This window comes from Carassius carassius, chromosome 47 (assembly GCF_963082965.1).
Source record: "Carassius carassius chromosome 47, fCarCar2.1, whole genome shotgun sequence".
Classification (NCBI taxonomy): domain Eukaryota; kingdom Metazoa; phylum Chordata; class Actinopteri; order Cypriniformes; family Cyprinidae; genus Carassius; species Carassius carassius.
The window spans coordinates 24682868-24692841 of NC_081801.1; the positions used below are offsets into that span (position 1 = coordinate 24682868).

The 9974-nt window shown below is 38.2% G+C and overlaps 2 protein-coding genes across 2 annotated transcripts; both read right to left on the minus strand.

Moving 5' to 3' along the window:
• Positions 1-592: 592 nt before the first annotated feature.
• LOC132130378 (FERM domain-containing protein 7-like) lies at positions 593-4718 on the minus strand. Its single transcript, XM_059542079.1, has 5 exons — positions 4623-4718; positions 4332-4495; positions 2419-2487; positions 2253-2328; positions 593-1627 (listed from the first exon to the last, which is right to left on the minus strand). The coding sequence occupies exons 2-5, from the start codon at positions 4463-4465 to the stop codon at positions 680-682; spliced, it is 1227 nt and encodes a 408-aa protein (XP_059398062.1). The 5' UTR covers positions 4466-4495; positions 4623-4718; the 3' UTR covers positions 593-679.
• On the minus strand, positions 4681-8413 carry LOC132130379 (FERM domain-containing protein 7-like). The gene is made up of 8 exons (XM_059542080.1): positions 8133-8413; positions 7532-7685; positions 7010-7114; positions 6867-6909; positions 6122-6200; positions 5938-6035; positions 5750-5864; positions 4681-4948 (listed from the first exon to the last, which is right to left on the minus strand). The coding sequence occupies exons 2-8, from the start codon at positions 7661-7663 to the stop codon at positions 4765-4767; spliced, it is 756 nt and encodes a 251-aa protein (XP_059398063.1). The 5' UTR covers positions 7664-7685; positions 8133-8413; the 3' UTR covers positions 4681-4764.
• Between the last annotated feature and the right edge of the window lie 1561 nt (positions 8414-9974).

The following is a 9974-nucleotide window of genomic DNA, read 5'->3' on the forward strand; positions in this document are numbered from 1 at the left end:
GCCTAAAGCTCACTTTTTATGTATATGATGTTATGGTCTTCTCAAACAGCTTTAAACGAAGTTTCACACATGTTGCCAGACTGCTGGAAGATTTTAGAGCAATAAAGGTGTTTAGTGGATTTGTATATTTCTTTATAGCAATGTAGATGCAGAAGCTAGGTTTTGTACATTTCTTCACCAGTGCTTTTGTAAATTTAAGACGCCAGACTGTATCATATAGATGCTGTTCTCTTCATTTTTGGACTTTAACTGTTACAGATACATTTTTGTTTGGTGTGGCAAATAAAGATTTAAGTTATATCATTCCATTGTGACTATTTTGTTGTTGTTTGTATGTGGGTGGGGGGGTGGCTTAAACCGCTTGATAACGGTCCAGACTTATTAAATGTTTCAGTGGCCGTTACGTATAATGGAACGTCAATGGAAAGATTATTTATTCAGCTTTCAGATGATGTATCAATCTCAATTTCGGAATTTACCCTTATGACTGGTTTTCTGGTCCAAGGTCACAAATATAATACTCAAATAGAAAAACACACACACACATGCAAAAATCGTAATATTTTCTTTGAGCACTGTATCTAAAGGATCAATCAACTTTTTTTTAAATACATATTAGATTTTTCTGACTGTTATTTCATATGCCGTTATGATGCTAAATGAGTTTACAGTTTTATTCTCAGGACTTGTGTTTGGCTTTAACAGCTGTCGCAGATGATGTTCCTTCATTACTAAACGAACGCTCGTCCTCTTCGTCCAGCTGTAAGCTTCCGGAGGAGATGCGCATGCGGGCCAGAGGCGTGGAGCGCACCAGTCTGCTGATCCAAGGACAGTAGAACGAACACACCACGTCTGGATCTGAGTCGCTGTGGCTCAGTTCTGACCTGCTGCCGTCTGTCGGCCGTGCTGAATGCAGCGGCAGGTAAGTCGGGCGCGTGAGGCCTTCCCGTCGAGACAGGTGAGGATAGTGACCCAGTGGGCGAAACTCTGCCGGCTGACACAACAGCTTGACATCGGACTGGCTGTATGACCTGCGAGGAAGTCCCGATTGGTAGCTGCAGTCATCACTGAAGTGGCCTAACTCTTCCTGATCTCGGTCTCCAAAGCTTCCCGCTGCGTAAAACCCAGATGCTGCTCCGAGCACCGGAGGCCATCCAATCCCGGCGTACCGTTGCCAATGTGTAAGCGCTGGAGAGGCATACACCGATCCAGAGAAGCTCGAAGAGCGCAAGGCATCGTCCAGGAAGCATGTCGTCGCCGGCAGCATCTCATGAGCCGTGTGGCTGCAGCACGGGACCAGGACCGGAGCGCAGGAGTGACCCAAAGGGAACACCGGGCACACGGGCAACAGAGGATGCAGGCAAGCGTGAGGCTGGTTTGGGTAAAGCAGCACCAGCTGGTGTCTGTTCAAACGGCCGCACTGTGAAGCACAGCATCTGCACCGGGCTCTCCGGTTGTTCCTGTGCTCCCGCTGTGCACTGGGCCCTGGGTCCACCTCAGAGCTGAAGGGCCGAAGAGAAGACGCCTGAGAATCCTCCAGCTCAGAGGAGACGAGAACCTCCACCGCCGACTGACTGCGCAGGCCACTTCCTGCGTGAGGAAACCCACATGACTGCTGCTCGTATGCCTGCAACACACACACACACGTTTGTTTTTGTGAAAAGTGTGTTCATCCCATAGGTGTAATGGTTTTTATACTGTACAAACTGTATATTCTATGGCCCTACACCAACCCTACACCCAACCCTAACCCTCACAGGAAACTTTGTGCATTTTTACTTTATCAAAAAAACTAATTCTGTATGATTTATAAGTGTTTTGAAAAATGGGGACATGGGTTACCCTCTCCTTGTAATACCTGTGTCATACCCATGTCATTATACAGAGTTGTGTCCTGATATGTCACAAAAACACACACACACACAGTCAAGTCAACGCAAACAATCTCTGTTCCGTCAGAATCTCCGTCATAAAAATTACCCTGCAACATATTGCTGCACTGACTATACACCAATTGATTCAAATCCAATCCCAAGATTACTTAAAACAGGTGCAGATTTTTAAGGGGCTGTTCACACAGAACACATCTTTGCATCTAAAACCACCAACCGGTCTCAAAAACAGTAATTTCTGATATCTTGGCATAATGATTGATCATCATTAGAAGCATGCTAAGCTATCACAGTATATAGTCGGCATGTCAGAAAGTATGTAACAGCCTCCAGCTTAAAAATATACAGTACTGTCTGTACCTGCTTGGAAACATCGGTCAGTAGGTCAGGCGAGGATCTGCATTGTCGTGTATCATAGTAGTCTCTACAGTAATTCCTGAAGGAAACAGAACAACTCAGTATTTAACATACGGTCATCTTTCACAGAAATATCAGCTCTTTTAAACTGTTTCTAGTCATTTCTCACCTCTGAAAAGGTAAGTTGTTCTTCTCAGATATCTTCGCTAATTCCAAAAGCTGCTTTTGAGTTCTTCCACTGTTGGTTGGTTGGTTGGTAGGTAGGTAGGTAGGTAGATAGATAGATAGATAGATATTTTTTTGCCATTTTAACTGATCAATGTGTTACAAGAACAACAGCTTAAAAATTCGTTTTTTAAAGGTGCAGTATTATGGAATTATATTTGCTTAAAAAATTAATGTAACTTTATAAAACTGAACGTAACTTTTTCAGAAACTATCAAAAATATGCCATTACAATAGAAGAAAAACACAATGAAAATGAAAAAAATGAACTCAGCCGCACAAATTTAACAGGCTCTTTAAATATGCTTTATTCTTTGTTAATGTTTTTCAAAGATTCGTTTTCGCTAATCGTGGATTCTGAATGCATTGCCACAGATTTCACTGTTTTCCGTTTGGTGTTTTGACACAAACTTCTCATGGGGGTGGGCTTAACAGTGATCTACTCTGATTGGATAGTAAGCTTTTGATGGACAGGTGTTCTCTGACCTGGAAGTACAGACATCACTCAGTGGCGCGCATATTGGAAAACTCTCGCGGTGATTTGTATCCAATACGTTATGCTTTGTATTACTAAATATGAAAATAATATTTGACCTTCGATCGTCTCAGTCTGTAAAGAGTCCCATAGACTCCCCATGTTAAAATACCCAACTTTATAGCAGAAAAAAACATGTTTACAGCCTGGTGCAAAACATTATTTTGGTCTATATAGCTAATTTTGCCCTTCATGACAACTGTGAGGGGGGTAAATTTTTTCATAACTAATCCGTTAATTATATTAAGCCTTAAAGTTCTGCATAATTAAGGGCGTGGCCACCTGAGTTACAGGTGGATTGCTGCTGCTGTCACCGCCGTCAAACTAGGTGGGCGTGGCTTCAGCAACCCCACGAGAGGTTTGTGTCAAAACACCAACCGAAAAACTGCAAAGCGTAAGCAAAATCTGTGGCAAAGCATTCATAATCCACGACTAGTGAAAACGAATCTTTTTCTGAAAAACATTAACAAAGAATGAAGCATATTTAAAGAGCCTGTTAAATTTGTGCGGCTGAGTTAATTTTTTTCATTTTCATTGTGTTTTTCTTCTTTTGTAATGGCATATTTTTGATAGTTTCTGAAAAAGTTACGTTCAGTTTTTTTTAAGCAAATATAATTCCATACAGTATGTAATGTTGACAGCTAGCGGTTGAAATTGGTACTGCAGTCCATATTCAAAATATTGGAGATTATTGTTTCTCTCTCCTCAAACTCATGTGGGGTGCCAGATTGAGGACAGGCAACAGGAACGACAAACCTTACACTGTAAGTTGATAAGTTGATTTATCTGTTTTAATATTCCTCTGGCCATCAAGCTTTTTAGATGGTTATCAAGGTTTTTTTTAGGTCAGGTAGAATCTGCGGTCTCTGATCCAGTTCATTTGCTGGCTTCCTTGGCTGTATTATGTTGTGTTTTCCCCCAACTGGCAACCTGGGGTCTCAAAATCCTATTGGTTAAATTGGCAGTGGGCGGAGTCAGACAGACCAAAACAAAACCCAACATTCCGACAGGGAACACACATTTCAAAGCAGAGTAAACGGCAAAGTTGGCATGTTTTCTTAATATCTGCAGGTATTTTATGCTTCAGTGCAGCCAAAATATTACATACATACAGCACCTCAAAGATCATGATCTTTACTGGGAACACAAAAGGTACAAAATACCTGCGATGACCCTTAAGAACTTCTTGTATGTTGTTGCACCATCTTTTACATCAATTCTGACATCAGTTTTCACTGAATTTTGCCTTTGCAGAGCAGCACACAAGAACAACATTAAATAGCAATATTCTGTAGTACTGTGTTGTTTTTTACAGTATCTACCTGTATCTAAAGCAAGATCCCTTGCTGTAGAGAAGTGATTTCTGCTTGCCCTTCGGTTCCTCAGAGAGACGGAAGAAGGCATGGTATTCCACACACATCTTCCAGAAGGCCTTGCAGACATCACGACTGGCCATGGCAAACTCGACCGTGTCCTTACCAGACTCCTGAACAGACACAATGAAGCAAAACCTTTTCTCAGATGTGTTCCGCATGTCACATAAACAAGGGCCATGGATATTTTTACATTTATTTCGAAATGCCATTCTTTGGAGGATGAGCAAAAATAATTACCGCAATTGTTGCATGAAGTTTGATCAAAAAGTGTTTTCTCTTGAAGCTGAGCTTACGAATATTGGCCCAGCTGAACGTGTTTATTTTAGTATTTAGTATTTAGTATAAAACACGAAAGACAGCAGTGTTACAGCTCTAATGCTTAGCCTGGCTTTATCATTAATGACACAGTCCCTACCTGAAAAACCAGCACTCCAGAGTGAGTGACGGCTAAATTGATTCTCATGTCTTCTCCGTCACTGGCGGCGTGAGGCTGGATGCCGTACATGTCCAGCTTACGGGCCACTTCAAGCAACTGACCGTCCGCTTCGGCTGGGGTTTGACCTCTACAGCACAGGAGGACACATCCGGGGTGTTTACTGAGTCTTTTTAAGAGATCCTTCAGAAATCATCAAAAACATATCATCTTATTGTCAGTGTTGACATCTGTGCTTGCTGCATAAAGAGACCAATTCTCACTATGAACAGTTGCTTATTAGCATGCATATTACTAGAATATTAGCCACTTATTAGTACTAATTAAGCACATATTAGAAATTAGAATATATATTAGAAATTATAAAAAATACTAAAATTTTAAATTTAAACTGAAAATGGAAATTCTAAAAATACAATCTATATTTTGTATGTAACCATAATGGTATCACAATGATTAAAATAAAAAAACACTGAACCAAACCATAAACATAACTGACAAATATTTATTAGTAACACTCATAATCATGACAAACTATATTTTAATTTTTTTCATAATATTGATAAAAAAAACTTGATTTGTAGCCTTTATATAAAAAGCGCTATAAAAGTATTTTAATGCATTAATCATTTCTTATAATGCACGTCACTTAATGATGTCATTAATAACTCTAACCACACTTATAATGCATTATAATTCTTATATATTCATTGTTGCACACAAAATATAATGCATTAAAACACATGATAAGCAACCAATTTCAGATGTAACGAAATATATTGCATTAGAATTTTTATGAAAATCTATTACGCATTACAGCGTACACTATGTGTACCTTACACTGCATCAAGTAAACTCTCTTTGAATTGTGTGCGTACGTGGCATTTGTAAGTCATTGAAGCACTATGACTGATTATTAATTTAACATTACCTGTGTCTCCTGTGGAAGCGCGTGATCTTTTTGTGGAGGCACTCTTGGTTTGGAATGTACCTCTTGTTGTCCAGATGCTGCTTGTCCAGCTCTTCTACATAGTCGCCAATCTCTGCTGCAGAAACACGCAGACAATACTTCAGTCACATTAGTTCAATCAAACACAAGTGGCATGGGAAAGCACATACCCTGCAGAAGAGAGGACACCAGCAGAGCGGCGCTGTTGTCGTTACACGTCAGACTGCCGTTAGACAGATCCTGTTTGATCTGCAGCGCAAACAGATACCTGTGAGAGACCAGGCCAGAGATGTTCATGTGCCGTTATGAGCTGCTGTTTATGTCTGATGTAGTGTGTGAGGGGCTGAGCTGCACCTGGTTAGCACTTTCTGCAGTTGTCCTGGGTCCGGAGGGAAGAACTTCACTATGAAGCGGAAAGTCAGATCATTCTTTCCTGTTTTAAGAGGAAGGGAATATCGTTTTTGGTTGTTTATCAACTTTTGCCTTCACACAATGTTAATCGTTGGAGCTGGAGTGCTGTGTATTATTGTGATGTTTTTATCAGCTGTTTGGCTCTCATTCTGACGGCACCCATTCACTGCAGAGCATCCATTGAAGAGACACTGATGCAATGCTACATGTCTACAAATCTGATGAAGACACAAACTCATCTATATTTCCGAGTACATTTTCAGCAAATGTTCATTTTTGGGGGAACTGTTCATTTAAGGGCGAATAAAAATTATATGCATGGACAAATCACAATAAACACTGCAACAGTTCATAAAAAATATATGAATTGTCTATTTTGATTTCATGGTGACTTTAACATAAGAACGAGGTGAAGATCAAAAACATCTGCATAACCGTGAATCCAATGGAAATTATCCATGCAAAAGTTTTTGGTGCATATAAGTACAAATAATCCACAAGATTATTAGTAAATGAGTTTTGGATTTCCTTTGAAATAAAGCACCAAATATGCCTAAATGAGATGGCAAACCAGGACTAAAATCTGAGTATAATATCATATAAATTAACATAAATATACTACTAGCAAAACATTATTGGAAACAACTATTATAATCCACTTTGAGTTATGATTTTAATGTTTACATACTTTTAATCTGTTTTGCAAGAGGCTTAAGCAGTTCTAACCAAACCTATGAAAAAAAAAATGAACAGGAATGACTTCAGCTCATAGAAAGATTAACATGTCATCAGTACTATATTAGAAATACATATTTAACAGATATAACTTACATAACTGCCACAATGATGTCGAAATTCAAGCCCAAAGTATTCACTTTCCACAAGTTTTAGGTGTCCACATACTACATTGAAGAAATCCTTTCCCAGTACCCTTTGCTATAAAAAAATCAAATGCTTTTCGAAAGTCAGATGTCAACTCATCCATGATATCAGTCAGTTAAATGAGAAGTTAGGGAAATAAAAGGTTTCTTCTTTAATATTAATAAAATAGGCAAGGCCTTTTGGTCAAAAGTTCAAGCGTGCACAGAAAAATTGGGATGCTGACATACATTTTCTCTTGCAATCCCTTAAGCCAAACTGTCCTGCTATTCTAGACCACTCACCAGACACACACACACACACTTGCATGACTTATTGTCCAACGTCCCACTCAAAAGATGCAATAAATGCCCCTCAGCACTTATGGCATAAAATAAGAAGTAATAATGCATGCTTTTTGAAAATGAAGTGAAGAAAATGACTTTAAATCACTCTCAGATGGTGCAAACTTTAATTAAAGCAGAATTATGTCACCTCCATTTCAAAAACATGCTCGCTATCATCCAGAAAGATGACTCGAAGAGCAAGCAAGCTGTCTTTCTGCGGCTGTCGTGTGTTTTCAGATTTGAAGAGATGGGGTGGCTTTCTTCTGCCGCTCATATTCATGTTGCCCTTCTGAATCAACACCCTAAAACATCAGCACACCAGACAACAATTAGTAAAACACACTTAAAGCCATCAACAAACATTTCATAAAGCTGCATATATTATACCTTATTAATAAACATGAATAAGATATTGCATGCATCTTAAGTATAAGTCATTAAACATAAGTGTTATTAATAAAAGTTATTAAAAGAATATGTTTTACACTGACACCTACAAATAAAATATCAGAAATTTGAATCGGATGTTATGCTGCTGTGAAAATAAAAAAATAAATCAGGGTTTTATTGTACAATGAAACAACAGAAATGTTTTTTTTTGGCATCTTCATGCATCATTCCATAAATGTAGAACTTGATGTGCAATCTTCGTACATGAAGGTCAGATATTGGTATCACTGCTGCACGATTAAATGCACGCTCAGTCTTTAATAAGCATATATTTTAAAAAGCAATGTATGTGTACTTACGTTTTTCTGACGCCATGATGACTTTGTGCCCCTCTCAAATCAAAGAAAGGATGTGAGCTCCAGCAGCATCACGTCTTCAACCAATCCAGAGCCGTCTGAGACAGACACACACTTCCAGCACACACATACACTTTCTCCATTCTAGCAGGTTTGTGCAACCAGTTCATCATGAAAGAAGGGACGCTGTGCTTTTTGTCCTTAATGGAAAATGTTTAAAAGTGGGACCAATATAATTTTTTATATTTTATTTTTAACACTTTTTTCACTTTATGGTGTTTTTTTTAAATGTGCATGTTTAATTTTTATGTTTTGTATGAAAAATATGTTTATTGTTATGTGATCTTTACTTTTTTTAAATATTGGTTTTTAATGTCTTTGTTTTTTATTTTTATTATTATTATTATTTTACAACAATTGCTGTGTATTGTTTGGGCATCTTTAAACCCTTAGCTCTTTTCCTTTGCATATGTATTTCCACTTTTATGTTCTCTATAAACACGTTTTTAACTATATGTATTATATATATATATATATATAAGACTAAATGATCCGAGGTCTTTGCATTTATCCAGTAGATGTCAGTAGAAACACTGAAATAGACAACAAGAGAACCTGAAATCTGGATTGAGCTTTTATTAAATAAACAAATAACTGTAATCTCTTGATAATAAGCAAAATATTACCTTTTAATACTCAGCCCCTAAAATACATGGTTATCCACAGCTGAAATAAACCGAATACATTATCTCATTTCATTCTTTGTATACAGACTTGATTTTATTATATGTTTTATATTTTAGAGTAATTCCTACATTGTTTTAGAAACAGTTTGTTTCTAAAACAATAATAGAAAAACACACACCCTCGTGTTTTATATCATAGCCTGTAATGTTCTAAATTACTACACCGTAACTCTACCCCTTAAAGACACACTTCAGCATTTTTATAACTGCACTCATTAGTCTCTGTATATTCTAAGTCATGATGTAATAAATTATGATAATAAACCGACCATTTCATATAAAAGAACCCGTATGTGCGACCCACTAACACAGTTCAGTACGTGGGTGACGAATGTGTGGGCGTGGGCGATTCAATCGTGACGTCAGATTTATGGGAGGTGCTAACAGCATGGGCTCAAATACGGGGCGGAGTCAAGCGGGTTCAAAAACAGATTGAGAGTCTGAACTGCTGACGCTTTGCGCGACTTTTCTTTTCTTACATCCTCCAAAGGTGAGTCGAATCGGGCATTCCGTGCTCCGGTGGATGTGTTTAACTTGTTCTACACCTCATAGTCTTTTTTGAGCTTCTTTTCTTTTTAAGTGAAACATTTTTTAAATGTGTTTCGTTGTTGTGTGAGTTAAGCAGTGCGCCTCTTTTTTCTCCAGACATGGGGGAATGATATTTATTGCACATTTGTGCAGTGTACGCCAACGACGGAAGCCGTGTTTCTTCTTCAAAGGTAATTTTTATGGGAAAACTTTACATGCCTTTGTTTACAAGTTGATGCAGATCGACCCGCCCATATCTCTCTCGCGCGCGTTTAGTCTCACTAATGATACTTTCTGCTTCCTGATGCAGTTCAAATATCACGCATCTCTTCATTTTAGTAAACACCAACACGAATTATGATTAAAAATGCAGACAGTGATTGTAAAAACTGTAATGTAGGCCTAATGTTGAGACCGTTTTGCATTGAATGCACCAAAGCATAAGGGTCTCAAAGAAAAGGAAATGCACTAGAAGCTTGGAGGATCATTCTTTATAAGAACACATTGATTAATGCACTGCAGAAAGACTCAAATTGGTCACTTTGGATAAAAGCACTAAACTGAATTTTTA